The 19,145-nt window shown below is 54.6% G+C and overlaps 1 protein-coding gene across 1 annotated transcript; it reads left to right on the forward strand.

The window, feature by feature from the left end:
- The first annotated feature begins 95 nt into the window (after positions 1-95).
- Positions 96-14,581, forward strand: GID4 (GID complex subunit 4 homolog). Its single transcript, XM_060082520.1, has 6 exons — positions 96-508; positions 4,518-4,577; positions 8,911-9,018; positions 11,110-11,211; positions 12,429-12,559; positions 14,245-14,581. The coding sequence occupies exons 1-6, from the start codon at positions 320-322 to the stop codon at positions 14,306-14,308; spliced, it is 654 nt and encodes a 217-aa protein (XP_059938503.1). The 5' UTR covers positions 96-319; the 3' UTR covers positions 14,309-14,581.
- Positions 14,582-19,145: the final 4,564 nt, after the last annotated feature.

A 19,145-nucleotide genomic window follows, 5' to 3' on the forward strand; every position in this document is an offset into this window, starting at 1 on the left:
TACCCGCCACGTGCTGTCTCCTCCCGCCAATAGGCAGAAGCGCCGCGCTAGCCTGCTCCCGCCCCCCGGCGCATAGGAGCCAATCGGAAGGGGTGTGTGTGCGAGCGCAGGCGAGGAGGGGGCTCGCTTAGCACCCGGAGGCCCTGCTCGCAGGTCCCGGGGTCCCGGTGGCGGCCGGAGCGCTCGGTCCGCAGGCGGCCGGTGGGTGGACCCCTCTCGCCCCACGCGCGCGCCGGCCTTACCCCCGGCCACCCTCCTCGGCTCCCGCTCGGCGGCGGTTCCTCTCCTTCCCCCAGCCCTGGCTCCGGGGGACCCCGCGATGCCGGTTCGCACCGAGTGTCCCCCGCCGGCCGGTGCCTCGGCCGCCTCCGCCGCCTCGCTCATCCCGCCGCCGCCCATCAACACGCAGCAGCCCGGTGTGGCCACCAGCCTGCTCTACAGCGGCTCTAAGTTCCGCGGCCACCAGAAGAGCAAGGGTAACTCGTACGACGTGGAGGTGGTGCTGCAGGTGAGCCGGCTGCCGGGCCTCTCGCGGCGCCCACTGGCGGGCCGCGCCGCCGCCCCCTCAAGCCCGCGGCCGCGGACGGGCCTCCTGCCCGGGCCTGCCGGGAGACTCCGGCGCACCCCAACTCTGCGGGCCGGAGCCGGGGACCGGCGGCCTCAGACCCGGCCCTGCCTCCCCGTGGCCTGTCGCCCCAGGACCAGCCTTCTTTCTAGCCTTTCTCGGACCCCGAAGAGCTCTCCAGTGGTTCCCCTTGACTCGGGACCCTCCCAGGCCTGAGACGTGCCTGCTGCCCCTTTCTTTTTCCTCGGTCCCAGGAAGTCCAGGCTCTAGGGCCCGCCTCCTTCTCCTGGGGTTTCCTCCTTGGGGGACTTCCTCAGCCCTCTCCCTCCATTAGCCCCTGAGCTTGAGAGCCCCCAGCCCACCCTGATTCCTGCCCCACCCCCCAGGCCGGGCCCTCATCCTGGGTGGGCTCCTCATCGTCTGTTAAGAAGCTGGCCTCCTTGCCCCCCAACCCCTAGTCTCTTCCTGGCCCAGGTTTCTCGTACTCCCTACCCCTGCCCTCTGGCCACTTCCAGGCTACTCCCGGTCTCCCTGGCCTGTCTGCGCAGGTCTCCCTGTCCTACACCTCTGTCCTCCTCCTTCCTGGCTCCAGGGGACCCTCTTTAGTGTTCTTAACTTTGATCGACATGGCCAGGGCTTCCTCCCAGTCTCTGATACCCATGTACTGGGAAATGTAACTCACCCGCTTTATTTCTCATACGGTATTTCCTTCCCGTGTCCACCCACCTCCCCCCATTTGACCTGGATTTCTGAGAACCTGCTGCCAGCCCCTAATGGCTTTGGAACTGCAGCTTCACCTGTCCCGGCCCTTTCCTGCACCTCACCCCTCTCATGCAAATGGGAGCACACTTGACATTTCTTCCCAGCCCAAGGAGATTGGCAGTGGTTGATACTCCTTTTTCTCTCCCTCCTAGAAAATTGTTCCTCCTCTCTAGCTGCCCAGACCTGCATCAGGACCCACCTCCTCCTCCCTTTGCCCCTTTGTCCTTAGTCTGAAAAGCCCCCCCAAACATCTGTCCTATTGAAAGGCTTTCCAGAAGCTTTGAGGTCTTGTGTGAGGACAGAACGTAGCAAGTGTCTTTTCCTTATGCTTGCCCTTTGCCCTTTAATAATTTTAAATCTTAAACAGCCTCTTTCCTGAGCAAGTAGTTCTCCCACCCAAAAAACAGTTGTGGATGCGTTTTCTTTCCACTAACTGCAGAGCATTCATCAGTCTCTTTTTTCTTACTGCTTTGTGGGAATAGATAATTTCTTTTGATTGGGAGAACTCCATTTCCGTGTTGTGTCTTTGGTCTATAAACTTAAATATCTATCATGAGCCACGATATTTATTGTAATTGAAAAAAATAGGAGTTCCCTGGCGGTCCAGTGGTTAGGATTCGGTGCTTTCACTGTCATGGCCCAGGTTCAGTCCCTGGTCAGGGAACTGAGATCCGGCAAGCTGCAAGGTGCGGCCAAAAAAAAAAAAAAAAGTACCGTGGCTGAGTTATTTCAGTCTTCATAATGAGATGCCTAATGTGGCAATCCCCCTTCTCTTTTGCTTCAAATGTGAGAGTTTAGTAGGAAGTTACAGGCTTTTTTACTTTTTGCAGCTAATCATAAAATTCTAGAAGTGAGATCCCTGGTGAGGATCATGTTTTCAATGATCTTGAACTTGTGCCCCTTGTTGAGTTTGATGGTTTAGGATGGGGTCGGGGACAAGTGGCAGGGTAGCCAAGTGTCAAAAGAGAAGTTCACCTTGGTTACTGCAGCAGCTCCCCTTCCTTTCCTTAGTGTGTTGTTTCGGAATTCCTGTCAGGTGCCAACTTCCATGTGAGCCGTTGGGAGTGGGGATTGAGTTGGTGCACGACTGGTAGGTCCCAGGGCGGCCCGAGTGGAGGACCTGGCCGGTGGCTGGAGGCCCCTTGGAGTGGGCCGTCTGATGGTGTGGGCAGCGGTCTCACCCAGGAATGCTGCGCTGTATCCGGACTGGTGAGTGGCTTGTCCGTCGTGGAGACAGTGGCGTGTGAAGAGCTCCATCATCTGGTTTTTCAGCCAGGACTGGGTTCTTGGGCTCAACCTTCTTAGAATACTTAATGCTTTTTGTAACTTTATTTATTTCCTGTTTTCTTTCTGTTTTTCGTAACAGCTTTACTGAGATACGATGCACCTATTGACACAATTCACACACTTAAGGTGTACAATTCAGTAGTGTTTTAGTGTAGTCACAAAGTTGTGTAACCGTCACTGCAATCTAATTTTAGAACGTCTTCATCATCCCCAAAAGAACCCTTAGCTGTCACACCCCTCCAACCCTAGGCAACCCCTATTTTTTCTTTCACCTAAGATTTGCTTATTCTGGACTTTTCATGTAAATGGAGTCATACAATAATGTGACCTTTCGTGTCTAGCTTCTTCCATTGAGCACAGCGTTTCAAGGTTCACCCACATCATAGCAGGTGTCAGTGTTTCCTGACTTTTTATTGTTGCCTAATAGTCCCCTGTGTGGATCTACAGCATTTTGTTTATCCATTGATCCGTCCACGAGTATTTGGATTTTTTCCACTCTGGGGCTATTATGAACACACTGCTGTGAGCATTCACATACAAGTTCTTATGTGGACATACGTCTTCCTTTCTCCTGATGTCTCCCTACCAGTGGAATACTGGGTCATATGGTAATTATTTGTTTAACATTTGAGACTGATTTCCAAAGTGGCTGCATCATTTTGCATTCCCACCAGCAGCGTCTGAGGCTCCAGTTTCTCCATATCCTCGTCAACACTTGTTATTGTCCCTCTTTTTGATTGCAGCCATCCTAGTGGGTGTGAGGTGGTATCTCATTGTGGTTTTGATTTGAACTTCCGGGACGACTAACAACATTGGGCCTCTTTTCATGTGCTTCTGGAGTGCCTTTTTTTTTTTGGAAATTCCAGTTTAAAGAGTTCCTCAAACGTTTGTAAGATTCTGACTGCTCTTTTTGTTGTTGTTGTTTTGTTACTGTGATTGCTCTCTTTCTCCTCTGCCATCCAAGAAGCTAAGAGTGAAGTGAAGGCCAGGTCACTGTGGAAGGCATATTAAAAAGAGCAGCTGTTGGGCACAGCTGTGCTGCAGGACCTTCTTCCTGAGCGTTTGCCTTGTTATCTTTCTCGTTGAGATGCCGGCCCGTTGTTCAGTTGAAGCTCTCTGTGCTATCCTGGGTTTGAGATCATCAAGATCAATTTGGGCAGAAAGGGAGAGACACATGCTTGGATGGAGGCCAGAATGAAATTCTGATTCTTGAGCAGGTGATAATCCATGCAAAATGTTAGCCAATTTACAGTGCAGTTTTTAATCTTATTAGCAAGTATCCTTGCCACCTGATACCCTTTCTGGCAGCTGTGAAACCCCAAACTATATTGAAATTCAGTGAGAATTGCATCCTTGAAACTTAAGGCCTTGGGTTAGAGCTGTGTGTCTTTTAACACAACTTTTTTACTGACCCCTGTGAGTTCGGATCAGCTGCTCGATGCTGTCCGATGCCCAGGTCAGCAGGTGAGGACGTTTGCAGGGCTGTGGTGGTTTTCAGGTGGAGACCGTTGTCCCCAACACTGGACCGTGGGACCGCCCCAGCTTCGTTGAAGCGCGCTTGCTTTGGTGCTGACCTCGTCTGGCTGGCTGAGTTCACTGCAGCTTTTAAGCACTGCCTTGGTGTGTTTGACTCATGGTGTATTGGAAGTAGTTGAGTCCCCAGATCTGATAAATGCCACAAAATGTTCCTAGTTTCTTAAATGAGGCCTCACTCAATGTTGAACACTTAGCGTGCCACAGGACCTGTGAGCCCCGGGCTGCACTGGGCGTGCCGGCCTCCAGGCTCTCTCGCCCCCCACCCGCCTGCCGCCCTGCCCTCGAAGGGGCCTCTGCCTGCCGGCCATGCTCCTACTGTCTCCTGCTGGACCCTCCATTGGTAACGAGGCTGTGTGTGTCTTTTCAGCACGTGGACACGGGGAACTCGTACCTCTGTGGGTATCTGAAGATCAAAGGACTTACTGAGGTAAGCGCCCCTCCCACGGGCAGGAGCTGGAGCGGGCCTCGGTCCTGAAGGGCCAGCAACCTCGACTCCTCAGGCCTGATTCAGGAGCCCCATTTCTAAGTGTGGTTCTTGCAGGGGGAGCGTAGAGCAGGCAGTTTGGACGTGTCCTGTTGCAAAGCACGCGGACTCACAGACCGTTGACGTTTATAAACAGGTCACTATGTGCCCAACGCTACTGATTTTACTTTAATCCTTTTTTTTTTTTTTTGTGGTATGTGGGCCTCTCACTGTTGTGGCCTCTCCCGTTGCGGAGCACAGGCTCCAGACGCACAGGCCCAGCGGCCATGGCTCATGGGCCCAGCCGCTCCGCGGCATGTGGGATCTTCCCAGACCGGGGCACGAACCCGTTTCCCCTGCATCGGCAGGCGGACTCTCAACCACTGCGCCACCAGGGAAGCCCACTTTAATCCTTTTTGAGGAGAACAAACATAGTAAGAACATAGCTGCCACCGTCACAGTCAGTTTCAGCCTCTGGGCGAGCATCATTCCTCCGAGGACTAAGGTCTTCGCAGTTCGAAAACGTAGGTGTTTTCCTTTCTTTGAACCACCTTAAACCTCAGAACTCCTGGGAATATCGGAGGCAAGAGAGAGTGTGCTTTCTTTTCCCGCTGGTGAGCGGGCAGGAGGAGGGCCTGGCGCCGCCTGGCCAAGGGTTAGGGGCCGCGGCGTTCGGCGGCGCTGTGCACAGGGGCTGGTGGGCATCCTCGCGCCGCCTCTTCTGGCCCCACGACTGTCACCTCTGTCCATTCCCGTTTCCTCATCTGCGAGGTGAGAGCTCCAGGTGCCTGCTCTGTCTCCCGGGGAAGACGCAGGCTCAGTGAGTGGGAGGCTCCGAGGGACCTGACAGGCCTGGTCCTCCTCGGTCTGGAAACGCTTGTTTCCGTCGCCCCCGTTCCTCCTGTTCTCCTGCTTCCCCACCGGGAGTCTGAGAATCTCCTGTGAAATGTGTTGTTGAGACAAAAAGGTATCTCTTCCCTCCTCTAGAAAACATATCCAATCAAGTAGGGGTAGAAAATGACAGCACAAGGAAGGGTTCTCACCCGTGGGTTTGTGCTAGTAGAAGACACACAGGAAACAGAATATGCTCAGCTCTTAGGTGGCCAAACACATTTGCTGAGCGGAGAACACAAACATTTAACTTCATAAGGAAACCAGCAAAATCTGTGACGTGGGATGTGGACACCGATTCCAAATGGTCACAGGAAGCTTTGTGGAAATGGTTAAGTAGGATTAAAAATCCACAAACCGTGTACGGAAATGCTGTGGACGTCCCACTGGAAGCAGGTGGCGCTAATGAAGGGAAGCACCCCCGAGCCACCTACAGCCAGGCTCCTCTGAGGGGATGGGGTGCTGGCTTGGCCCTTCCCTGGGCCCGGCCCTTCCCACCTGAAGCCGCCTTTTACTAGAGGAGGGCTATGTTTCCTGAGGCCCTTCGTCCTGCCCGAGCATCAGGAGTCTGTGAATTCATCTTTTTTAATAACTTTTTATATCTCAGTCCCTTTACTGAGATATATTTCACATAGCATACATTCACCCATTTACAATGTGCAGTCTAGGACCTCCCTGGCAATCGAGTGGTTAGGGCTCCGCGCTTCCACTGCAGGGGGCACGGGTTCCATCCCTGGTTGGGGAACTAAGATCCCGCAACACGCGGCCAAAAAAAAAAAGTGTACAATGTGTTAGCTTTCAGTATAGTCACAGCATTGTACAACTATCTAACAGTTTTTTAAGTTACAAATCTAGTACATGATCACTGTGGATAATTGGTAAAATGCAGAAAAGGGTGATGATTCTTTGAATGGTTTTACACCTGTTATAAAACACAGTTAACCATTTTTGTTTGCTTTTCCATTTATAGTTGTCGAAAAAGCAAATAGGTGATTTACTTTAATGTAACTGAACGGTTTGGGTCATAGTCATGGTCTTCCTCGTCTGTACGAGAAATAGGGACAATTCACTGTTACACTGGAGATAAATTGCCTCTTATCTGCCTTACATTCACAAATAAGTACAGTTTTTGAAGTTTGTGTGCCTTGTGGAAATTAAATCCCAGAATTGTGAGAATGGGTGTCAAATAACATTCTCTTTGCAGTCCCGAGCCAGCCGCCCGCAGGGAGAGGGGCATCCCTGGGGAGGCCCAGCGGAGGCGGCTGGCACCCGGCCTGGGAGCCCAGCCTGGGGGTGTCATGGTCAGGCCTGCCACGCACTCTCCAGACAGTTTTGGACGCTCTCGAGGCTGAACCAGGGAGCTGGTCACACTATCCAGAGCCACGGGTGCTCTTTTACTGCTGGTTTCAGAAGTTCTTGCTGACTTACTGGCCAGTCAAACGTTGACCCCCCACCAGAAGGCAGGTCTTCACGGAAAGCTGGAGCCACCTCCAGGTAGGTAAGCCTGGAGTCAGTGAGGGGAGTGGGACCTGGCGCAAGGAGCCCACCCCCTGGGGGTGCTGGCCACACCCGCCCCCTTTGTGACCACCCCCCCCCCCCCCCCCACCGACTGTAGTCAGGGCTTGAACGTCCTTGCCTGCCCTGTGAGAGGCTTTGTCTTTTTGGTTCCTTCTGTGCACATGACTCTCATTCATTAGGTGTTTATTTTATTTAATTTTGGAAGTTTGTGGGTACATTGTGGTCACCCTGGTAGATTGCCTGAAACATTTTAGAGAGAAGTCGGGGCAGAACCACTTATTAGGAAAACTCGTGACTTGAACGTAAGTATGTTCTTTGTGTTATAATAGGAGGACTTGATCATTTATCTTTCTATTTTAGGGAAGTCTTGATAAAACTCACGAAGTCACTATACCGTCTATATCTTTTTATTTAACATCTCAAGTCTGCTGTCAGCTTACACAGAACTTTTTCCCTTAGCAGTCCTTCCTAAAACGGATGAGTATAGTTTGGTTTATACCTTTAAAAATCAGGTTTCCGGGCTTCCCTGGTGGCGCAGTGTTTGAGAGTCTGCCTGCCGATGCGGGGGACACGGGTTCATGCCCCGGTCCGGGAAGATCCCACATGCTGCGGAGCGGCTGGGCCCGTGAGCCATGGCCGCTGAGCCTGCGCGTCTGGAGCCTGTGCTCCGCAACGGGAGAAGCCACAGCAGTGAGAGGCCCGCATACCACCAAAAAAAAAAAAAAAAAAAAATCAGGTTTTCACTTAGGAACTTATCTCCTCTTTAATCTCTTCACTCTGTATCTATAAATATCTGTTTGAGGAACCCAGCACCAGTGTTGGGGTAAGGGCTGCGGTTTTGGGGGGGTGGCAAATCTGTAGAGTTTCGAGCTCACTGCTACGAGGACAGGCTGCCTGGGTGGGTGCGGTAAAGCAGCCACGGCCTTTCTGGAAGCCCTGGTCCACGTGGCAGGCGAGCCAGGAGAAGTGGCAAAGCCATGGGAACAGATTTGTTTTAAACGGGTAGTTAAGTTTGATGCCGATTGAGAGGGGCTTATGTGGGGTGAGAAGAAGAAAGCGGGACCTCTGTGGTCCCAGGATTTTAGGGCAGTGACCCTTGCTCTGCCAGGCGGTGGGTCTTCACCGCACCCTCGGGAGGTACCCGGGCCGGGTGGGTGGTGCTGAGGGGCCACCTGGCAGGTGGGTTGGCTGGTTTCTAGAAATGCAGAGAAACAGTACACTTTTTGGTGCTTCCTTACCATCAGAGGAACAAGTAGCAAGGTTGCCTGGAGTATTCCAAGCACCCAATCAGGATGACGGCTTATTTGTTTTTCCAGCGGTTGTGACTTCCCAGGGCAGACGTGATTTATCAATGTTTCCCATCGTATAAGCTGTCTTAGTTCATGCAATAGAATTATATGCATGCCTAATACATGAAGGTATTCTACCAACCTCCCCCTGCCCCCCAAACCTGAAGAGTTGGCATAAGAGGCTGAGCCAGTTTGAGAAGCAGTGGCTGGGCTGTGGCACGAGGGAGATGGAGCTTGATTTTGGAGCCTCTATGGGTATTCGCCTTGGAAAGTAAAACCTATCAAGTTACCATCTGCTTTGTATTCAGAAATAACCTGTCCAAATATCTTTTCTGAGCCATCAACACTTAACAAGTGCGCCAAAGAAGGGTTCTCTGCTTCTGGCAAAGGCCCTGGAATCCAACAGACTCCCTCCCCCCAGCCCCTTCACTTCAGGCTCCCTCCACGGCCGTGGGCATCGCTGGTCTGGGTGGTTGCTCAGCAGTGTGGTCATTTCTGCAAAGTTTTGGGGAGAAATTACAGCAAGGTTGGTTTTTTCCTTTGTGAAAGGTTACAACCCCTGTTTGACATCGTGTTTGACATTTGGGTTCTTACCATAGGAGTATCCAACCCTCACGACCTTCTTTGAAGGAGAAATAATCAGCAAAAAGCACCCTTTCTTAACCCGAAAGTGGGATGCAGATGAGGATGTTGACCGGAAGCACTGGGTGAGTGCCCCTCTGCTCTGGGCCCCCGGGGGCTTGTGGCACCATCCCTCTCCAGCCACTGTTCCTTTCTCCCCACCTCTGCTCTGGGGAAGCCTGCGAACCGTCCCTGACAGCCTCTGCCTTTAGGGTGGGCCTGGGGCGGAGGTGCGGGTTCCCCCTCATGGGCAGGACCTCAGGGCCGCTCCGCCCCTGGAAACGCCCTCACCTATCAAGCCCGGGTGTGTGCTCGCAGCTGTGAGCTCCTCAAGACAGCTCAGAGCTCCTCCTTGAGCCTTTTCACCAGGACCACGCAAGTCTTGTGTCTTTAAAAACCCATTTCTCAGCTGGTCGTTAGAGCCTTTTGGCTTAGCTGGCTGTGGCGAGGATGAACTTTGGTTTCACACCAAGGAAGTCCAGTGCGCTCACCCCTAAACCACCCAGGATGAGGTGTCAGTAGTGAAGATTCCAGAGCAACTCACTGTCCCCGCCACCACTCCTGGCTGTGTATGCGCTCTCCTGCTTCCGGGCCCAGGGCCTCCCAGGGGGCCCCTCCTGCAGACACTCTGAGTCAGCGTCCTTGTAGGTGAGCTGCTTTCTCATACTTGAGTTAGGAAAGAAACATCTATTAAATGCTGAGTTTTGATTGAATTTAAACTTGAGCTTTTAAATTTTAAATACATGTTTTGGCTCTTGTAGCAAGCAGACACTGAGGTAGATGGCCACCTGTGTTTCTAATAGGAGAGTACGAACGGGAGCCGAGCGTCTGGAACTTGGGGAGCCTGGAAGGTGCCACTGTCGGGGAGCACCCCTGGGAGCCGTCAGGCCCCGCCCTGGCCGGCTCTCCCCACCCGGCACCCCCCTCTCCTGCACAGCCCAGCCAGCACACGGCCTGTCTTCCTTCCAACTTTGTTTTCCATTTCAAATTGGTCCTGCGAAAAGCAAGGTTTTTGAGGCCCAATGAAAACTCAGTTTGAGGCTGGTTGGCTGCAGCCTGGAGAGCAGCCCGAACTTCCCGTTGCCTTTTGTTAGAGCTGGAGACATCCGGCCTCCGGCCTTCCTATGCTGGGTTGAACTATGTTGAGTGAAAGAGGGGCCGGGAAGGCCACCCTGGGCCCCGGCCTGCTGGGAGTGCGAGGTCGGGCGTGTGCACGGTTTCCCTCCAGGAGCGCTGGCTGCCTTCGCGGGACTCAGGGTTTCCCGATGCCCTCCCCCCACATGGGATTCCCAGACTCCCACGTGGGCCCCAGGGGCTCTGAGTGCCCCTCTGTCTGTTGGGGAGCCACGATGTCTACTGCACACTGGGGTCAGGACACTGTAGTTCACCCTCGAGTTTTCCTGAATGAGATTTGAAGTGGGTATTATGATAAAGTGATAAAAGATTATGGTGATTATCATTATAAGGATTCATCACACATAATCTACTTAAAATAAAAATATCTGTGTGACAGATTCTATGACTTAATACCTCTCTGTCTTTTTATTCAGGAGGCTTTTTATAGAATTAATACATACTTATTTTTAAATATTTGGAAAAAACAAAAGCAAAACATTTATGATGGCACACACCTAAAGCTAAAGCAGGGGTTAACCTTTTCCTAAATCTCTTTTGAGTATATGTACTTTATTTATTTTATTTTTTTTTAAGAAAATCATGATCATAAGGTACAACTTTGTTGCCGTAACCAAGTGTTACTTGTTTCTGGTCTCAACTAGCTGGCCCCAAGCCGCCAGGCCACTGCGTTGTCAGGGGACCCCACTTTACTAACCACCCCCAACCCTGGCACTACAGGCTGGTTCAGCCTGAGTCTTTGCCTTCGTTGGTTGATGTACGGAGACCCCGTCCCTGATCGTCCGGCTGCGTCTGTCTGGGGTAAGGTGTGAGAGAAGGCCCGGGGTTACATCCATCCCCGTTCGGCGGCCTTTCCAGGGCGCGTTAACTAGGCAGGCGTAGGGTCTGGGTGTCTGCCCCAGGGTCCAGGCCCCAGTGCGTGGGGTGACCAGACGCTCCCTGCCCGCCAGCCGCCGCCTCGCCCTGGAGGGGCCACTGCACCGGCCCAGCACACCCGCCACCCCCTCTGTCCCTCATTCTCATGCTCTGCTTTTGGCTTTCAGGGCAAGTTTCTGGCTTTTTATCAGTATGCAAAATCGTTTAATTCAGACGACTTTGATTACGAAGAGCTGAAGAGTGGGGACTATGTCTTCATGAGGTGGAAGGTAAGGCTGCCTGGCTGTGCTGGGCCTGTGGTGTGGCCCCTGGGCCCCAGGCCCATGCTCACTCTCCGTGTGGAGCAGGGACAGCTCCGGGCGGGACCCTCCACTTGTGTCCTCTCCCTTTGTTCTCTCCGGCGACCCTGCAGCCTGGGTCATCCCAAGTGTCCTGTGTACTCGGGAGACCCCCATCGTCTCAGCCCCTAAGTGACCTCGCCCAGGCACCGTCATGGTGCCCCCGGTCCCTCCAGCTCAGGAAACACGGGGCCGGGGACAGAATTTGGGTTTTCCCCCAGCCCTTGAGAACCCCATCGGGCCGGGCTCGCTAGGTTGGCTCTGGTGCCCCCTCTGGTATTTCCTGGGTTAGAGCCACAGGGTACTGAATTCAGGAGGCGAGTGTGTGAAATCACTTCGAGAACCTACACCCACCTCCAACCCCTCACCCCCAACCTGTAGGAAAAAAGCCGCTTTATGGTGAAATCTCGCCGGCTTTCCTACAGACGAATCCTGTAGCACCCTCATTCCCGGTCTGTGTTTCTGTGGTGAGAATTGGGGCGGGGGCTTGGCCCTGGCAGTAGACAGGCAGGTGCCGGGGGAAAACCTGAGTCCCACCCCACAGCCGGCCAACTAAACAACCCACTAAAGGAAGCGTCGGGTGAGGCTCCACTTTAAAATTAATTTGAAAAACTACAATTTCAGAGCCTGGGGAAAGGGAAGGAGAGTTGCTTGGTCTCCAAGAGTTTCTCACGCAGGGAGACTCCCCCGTGGGCTGCCTAGGCCTCCCACGGGCCCTGACCTCGCCCCCCAGGGGGCTGGCTCCACCCGGGGTCTGGGGAGGGCAGCACCGTTCTGACCGCTGCTGATGGGGGGATCCCCAGGGCGAGCGAGCTCCACCTGCCCTCGGGGTGAGGCCCGGGCCATAGACGTGACCCTCGGCTCTCAAGGTGACCGGGATAGTAGCGACGGCTCCTGAGGTGCAGCAGAAGCGTGAGTCGGCGGCTCAGGGGTGGGAAGGTTTTGACGCACTCTCGAGGCGTGGGCACCACGGCGCCCACTCTTGGCTCTGACCCCGGTGACCTCGACACGTGGTGGCCATGTTTGTACGTTGAACATGCGAGTGGCTCGGGGGTTCACAGTTGCCTAGCAAGCCACCTGCAGGGGGGCAGGGAGGCCTGGGGGGCCGGAGCCCCTGGCGCTGACCCTCCATCCCCATCCACGTGCAGGAGCAGTTCCTGGTCCCGGACCACACGATCAAGGACATCAGCGGTGCTTCCTTTGCCGGCTTTTACTACATCTGCTTCCAGAAGTCAGCAGCCTCTATAGAGGGCTACTATTACCACAGGAGCTCGGAATGGTAAGGACCAGCCGCCGAGGCCTCATTTCTTGAGGGGCTCACTTCCGTCCACAGGGCAGTGTAAACGAGGTAAAAAAATGAAGTTCTGGGTACAGGAACTCATAGCCAAACGCTTTTAAGCAGCAGATATTTTCAGCTATGTCTATCTCAATCTTGTAGGTCTTGTATTTACTCCTCCCCAATTTAATCAGTAACTAAAGTGTTAGACCCCGCTGTGGACAGTGGGAACTTGGCTGTCAGCGGCCTTTTTAATTTTGTGCTCACGCTCCCGCCTGGTGCCGGCCGGTGACCGGCACTCACGGGCACGGTCGGCCCTGCCCTGGGCCTCTGCCACGGTGACGGCCGCGTGCCACCCCAGGGCTGGCGTTTGCCACCTTTGCGGGCCTTCTCGTGGCTCCTTGAGCTTTTGTAAGTGCCCCGTTATCTCTGAGGGGCAGACAGTATCATGAAATACCTGATTTCCTCTCTGAATGTGGAAATTATTTCCTTGCGACTTTTGCACACTTTGAAGGCTCCTGCGGGACGCTGCGTGGGGCTACCCAGCGACAACCGAGTGCCCGGGGCTCCATGCAGCCCCAGCCTCTGTGGGAGCAGCCATCATTGGGGTGTCAACACCTGTTCAGCTTTCAAATGAGTTTCTTTTTTGGGGGCGGGTTCGCGGGCCTCTCACTGTTGTGGCCTCTCCCGCTGCGGAGCACAGGCTCCGGACGCACAGGCTCAGCGGCCACGGCTCATGGGCCCAGCCGCTCCGCAGCCTGTGGGATCTTCCCGGACCGGGGCACAAACCCGTGTCCCCTGCATTGGCAGGCGGATTCTTAACCACTGCACCACCAGGGAAATCCCCATCGTCCCTTCTTCTTGATGTTTTGGGTAAGAGATAAACTGCTTAGGCTTCCCTGCTGGCGCGGTGGTTGAGAGTCCGCCTGCCGATGCAGGGGACACAGGTTTGTGCCCCGGTCCGGGAAGATCCCACAGGCCACGGAGCGGTTGGGCCCGTGAGCCGTGGCCGCTGAGCCTGCGCGTCCGGAGCCTGCGCTCCGCAACGGGAGAGGCCACAACAGTGAGAGGCCCACGTACCGCAAAAAAAAAAAAAAAAAAAAAAAAAAAAAAGGACCGGGTGGGCGGGGGGAGCCGACACACTGAGCGTCCCCGAACGGGGGCTGTCCCGCCCTGTTTATCCTTCATCTGCTTCCCTCCTCGGAGCACCCGTCATGGGGGCGCACACCCTGCAGAGCCCTCGGATGCTCTAACAGCCGTGTCTAGGGAGAAGGAAGATGAAGTCGCTAAGGTTGGGGGTGGTGGCTGTGATGTCATCGATCCCAAGCTCCCCGGATCCGTGCTCTGCAGATCGCACGGCTTTGGAGGGAAGCAGGGCGGTGGGGAGGGGTGGAGGGCCTGGTCTGCACCCTCCCCCAGAGGACTTGGCCTCTCGTTTCCTGAGCAGCCTGTCGTTGCTTCAGGATTGGAACCGGGCCTACAAACAGCAGGTTTTCTGCGTAGTTCAGGAGGATTAACCAGAGAAATGGAAACAAGGCCAAGCTCAGTTCCCCTGACGAAGTCTGAGATGAGCTTGCATTTCATCTGGGCGTGGGCTCTGCGGGCGCCGGTGGGGCAGGTTCCACACCCTGTGCTGGTTTGCAGGATGTTCTAACGATCCCCCCACCACCCTCCTCTTCTCCCCACAGGTATCAGTCGCTCAATCTCACTCATGTTCCAGAACACAGCGCGCCCATCTACGAATTCCGGTGACAGCGGTCCGGGACAGCAACCAAATAAACTGAACTTGGCAAAAAAGAACTTTGCCAAGAAAACTGTGTACCTGCCAGAACCAGGAGAACGTGTGTTCCTGTTTCTTCACGAGCAGACTCGCATCAGAAAGCATGAATGTCAACCCACGGCATCCGAGGAGTGTGGCCGACCGGCAAGGGCAGGTGGAGGGCAGCCTCGGTTCCTCTTCCCTCTCTGTGGCAGTTTGGTCTTAAGCTGTTTTTAAGCTACCGTAAATGCACTTTTCCTTCTGCACAGCTGACTTCTGTATCACTGAGACGCACATCCCTTCCTCCACGCCCCCCTCCAGCCCCGGCCCCCCTCGGCCTTGGTGCTCAGTGGTCCCCACCAGGCCCCCCGCCCCCTGGTTGCTTACTCTGGTAGCTAAAGGGAAGGCCGAGCCCAGCAGCCGTGCGCCTCTGGAGCCCTGTGCAGGGAGGCGGCCGATCGCTCGGTGGGGTTGGGGCACTGCCAGCCCTGGGATGCTCACGCTGAGCTAGTCAGTGGCCGGCAGCTTCCCTGGGCCTGCCGTCCAGGTCACAGGATTTAAGGCTTCCAGATCCCTGGCAGGGACAGATTCCCGTCCTGCTCACTCAGCACGTTTGCTCCAAACTTTTGAACTTGAGGGCAATACTAAACTTAAAAAAAAAAAAAAAAAAATTTATTACAAAATTATTTTTATGGTCCCTTTAACAAGGACCCTATGGCAAATGCACAATTATTCAGAATTACATTTTATCGTTTTCACATTGAAAACAGCAAATGTTGACTTAGTAGTTTTTATACCTATATCTATTTGTAAATGTATATTTAATCAGCCAGCCGTTTGAAACTGGTCATGTGGTACAGAAGTTTTGCAGCATTGCGTCGGTCACAGCGCTAACCGTGAGAGCCATTTCGGGGGCCAGTTTAGCATTTGTGCGTCCTCCCTTCGCTACTCAGAACGGCAGTGCTTCGTGGCGCCCTTTCCCGTCAGGCAGAAGGGGCCGCTCTCCCAAAACCGCAGCTCAGCAGCGTTGGCGTGGGGGAGGGGTGGGAGCATGAGCACTCCCAAAGGGCTCGAGGCTCACGTGCCAAAGTGTGTGTGTGTCTGTGCGCGTGCAGTTGTGTTGTTTCAGTGTTTAGAAAGCTTCATAGCGTGGCATCCGCTGTAGCACACAGACGTGGGCAGGACTTGGGGGATTGGCATTTGCTGGTGCTTTACAAGACTTGCTCAGAATACTGGAGGGAAAGCTTTAACAACGAGGTAGTATTTTAACCCACGGGAGCAAAACAAACGCGAGGTGCATGTCCACGGGCGGAGTAAGAAAGCACAAAGCCCTTCCGTCTAGGTGCGTGGTGGGGCAATCTTTTATTCCCAAGAAGTGACTTTCGTTTATTGATGTATGTACTGTATGTTCCTGAGGTTGAGTCAGGAGAAGCCTTAAAGGAGAAGTGTTGGGGAAGGTGGTGGGTGGGTGTCAGGGCCGCTGGGCTGTGTGGTCCTGAAGCTCCCTGCAGGGATGCACCTGGAAAGGCCAGGGCCTGGGGACCCTGGAAAGTTGCCTGGTAGCTGCAGTGGAGAGATGCTTCACGTCTGTCTCCAGGGATGAGTCAGAAATGTTTTCTGGATTTTAAAACTCCCAAAGGCAGTGGAGTGGCTGGCTCTGGTCAATCCCAGCTTGGGGCACAAGGCCTGGGCCAGCGCTGCAGGGCGTAACCAGCTCCTGGAAGGGTTCAGGTGCCACTCAGAATGCCGAGGGTGAGGTCCGCCTGGAGCCTGTCGGGGCCGCGTGTGTGTCCTCCAGTGGGCAGGGCAGGGTGTCTGTATGGCGCTGCTGCTCGGCTGCCCGGGCAGGCCAGGCTCTGTTGTGGGCTGGCTTCCTTGCTGAGCCAGGGGTCAAGTGCAGCAGTGTTTTGGGGATGAAGAAGTGGTACCCTTTGCCAGCTCTTTGGGACACACCTGTGATGAAGATTGGTTCTCGTACAAACCTGTCTGTCGAGGATGCAGAAGGGGTGGTCTGCACATCCCCTGAGTAACTCCCAGACCATCTGCCCTGACTTAGTTCCCAGTTCCCGAAGGAGCTCGGGCAGTCATCCCCAGCCGAGGTTATTCTTTCCTGGGCCTTCTTGTAAACCCACATGGCTCTGCTTCTATGTGCGGTGGTTTTGGTTGACTCTTGTATTCATCATCAAGAAACGAGGGCAGATGCACACTCCCTGCCGTCTCCCCCACCCCACCCTCAGGACTCAGCTCCTGCTCTGCTCAGATGCCCTCCACCCCGCACTCCCAGCCTCGCCACTGCTGCTGGTGTCATCCCTTCCCATCCACCCATCCTTTCAGACTTGACAGCGTCTCAGCTGCGGTCCCACAGTAACTAAGCGATGCCTCCCGTGAAGCAGACGGTCCATCTGCCTGCTGGTTCTGTGGTGATGTGCACAGCACAAACTCCAGGGGAGCAAAGGGGGCTTTTCAATGTCTTTTGCTTTCAGAAACAGGGAATTTATATTCTAAGGCCTTGAACTGATTTTTTTTTCTCATAAATAGTCAGATAAGCTAATTTTTAAAAAGAAATGCCATTGAGTATGTGCATTGTGGTTTAAAATTACTAACGAGTTCTGGGAAAGAAAAATAATATTTGATTTGAATCTTATATGTTTTTAAAAATTAGATTTGAATGGGCAAAAAGTGAGTATTTTGTTTCTTTAGGGAGTATATGTGGAAAGGGTTTGAGGGTTTGGGACGGGAGAAGTATTTTGCAGAGCTATCAATGTCCAAATAATTTTTAAAAAATAAAAAGGTATTTAAGCAGTGAGTCTGTCCTATTTCTAAAGCAAAACGGTTCTGCTAGAAGAAACCAACCTCCTTTCTGGCCCCGTGGCTGTGGAGGTTTCTGGGCCCCCGCAGGGGATTCCAACACGGGGGGACATCTGCGTGATTAGGGGCGAGGCCTCCAGGCTTGTGAGCTGGCCCGCAGAGCGGGGTTACCTGCTGGGTGATGTCGGGGTAGAGATGCCAGCCTGGTACTTGGCTGGTGTGTGGATGGAGCCAGTGAGACTTCCTCCCCGTCTGGAACCTCAGAGCCCGGGAAATAAAGAGAAGGGACGACGGTAGCCTCTCCCACGTCAGTGCTCACCTTCCCCAGGTGTGCTTGCTGTGTGCTGACCGCCGTCCTGGGTGCTTGTGACACGTCCACACGTGACGGGCCCCGAGAATGGCCTATGTCTCAGCAGGGGGATACATGCAACGACACAGTAAAGAATCCGTGTCTGTTAGATGGTGTTGAGGGACAAGCGTTAGAGGGAAAGAGCAGGCAGAGGTGCAGCAGGCTGGGGGGCACTGTGGGTTGCGCTGGTTGAAAAGATGGTTGGGTGACATTAAGCAGAGACCTGGAGGTGGGTGCGAGCCACGCAGACATGTGGGGATGAGCCCTCCAGGCAGAGGGGACAGCAGCATGGGGTGTGTAGGAGCCTCGGGCCCTGTGGGACCTTTTCGGTCACTGTCGGGATCGGGGCTCTGGCTTTACTCAGAGAGAGGAGAGGCATCGGAGGGTGTGGGCAGAGGTGGGATGGGACCCGCTGCAGCTTTTAAAGGATCTTCCCGGGTGGAGGGACTGAAGGGGCAGCTGGAGATCAGAGAGAGCCCACTGCCGAGCTGGAGAGGGTAAAGCTGGCGGGCTGCCTGGGAAGTGGAACAGCGAGAGCCGGCCGGGGGGTCCGAGGCTTTTGGAAGAACCGGCAGCCTCTGTGTTAGTTGGGGTCGCTGTTTCATTTGTTCACGGCCGACGTTTGATTCATGGAGGTGTCGGAGTGGAGACACGGAGAGATTTGTATGACTTACGTTTCTCAAGAGGAGGGAGCACGCCTGCCACGCGGGGACGCGTGGGGAGCACCAGGTCTTGGGCAGAAGGTAGACGGAAACCACGGTCTTTGTTGGGCTTTCCTGGGCTTTCCGAGGGAAGGGTGGTGGGGGAGGGGGGCAAACCATGTAGGGCCAGCTAGTTGGAGTGATTCGGGCGGGCCTGGGGCATGAGGCTGCCTGGCCCTGGGAGGATGAGGCCAGGGGTGGTGACTTGACGGTTGCATGAGAAGGTATAGCAGCAGTGTGGGCTCCGGGATGGTGGCGCGTGTGGGAGAGCCACACGGGGGAGTGGGAGCCTTTGCCTCCCCTGAAAACGGGCTGGCTCTGGGGGGTCAGCAGGGATGCAGAAAATCAGAACCTGTAGTTGATGTAATTGGCCCTGTGGTGAGCGGATGCCCAGCCGACGAATCCAGAATCTAAGAAAGCACCGAGCTGTGATGGACAGCGGCTTCCAGGAAGATGCACCTGGACTGCGTATTCATCTCCAGTGCACGTGGCACAGTTGGGGGGTTCTGCCCCCTCCGCCATGGGCACTCGTGGCCACAGGCTGGTCCGGCTCTAACTGGGCCGCCTGTGGTGGCCCTGGGCCCGTGAGGATCGGGCGGTGGGTTTCTGGCGGCCGGGTCTGGGGGGTGATGTTGCTCCTGCCCGTATGCGTGGCCGCTCCCAGCTGGCTGGTGCCCAGGACAGCGGGTCATTGGGCGCAGCGGCCGCCGGTGGAGGGGGTCTGAGGGGAGGGCATGGAGCTCAATTTTGGACGCATTAAGTCTGAGGGAGATACAAGTTAGACTCCAAGTGATGGTGGCCGTGCGGTCCTGAAATTCAGGAGGAAGGTCTGGACTGGAGATGAGGATTGGAGAGCTGTCAGCATCTAGACAGGGTGTTTAAAACCATGAGATGGGGGCGCGCTCACGGATGGGAGGAGGATCCGCTGTGGAAGCAGAAGGATGGGGGGGAGGCCAGGGAGCTGGGGTCCTG

This window comes from Mesoplodon densirostris, chromosome 18 (genome assembly GCF_025265405.1).
Source record: "Mesoplodon densirostris isolate mMesDen1 chromosome 18, mMesDen1 primary haplotype, whole genome shotgun sequence".
Lineage (NCBI taxonomy): Eukaryota > Metazoa > Chordata > Mammalia > Artiodactyla > Ziphiidae > Mesoplodon > Mesoplodon densirostris.

Excerpts from the sequence above, each read along its gene's own strand:
- GID4 (XM_060082520.1), top strand. The coding sequence starts at position 320 with ATGCCGGTTCGCACCGAGTGTCCCCCGCCGGCCGGTGCCTCGGCCGCC. Across the intron at positions 509-4,517 it reads ACGTGGAGGTGGTGCTGCAG|CACGTGGACACGGGGAACTC; the intron begins GTGAGCCGGCTG and ends GTGTCTTTTCAG. Across the intron at positions 11,212-12,428 it reads ATGTCTTCATGAGGTGGAAG|GAGCAGTTCCTGGTCCCGGA; the intron begins GTAAGGCTGCCT and ends ATCCACGTGCAG.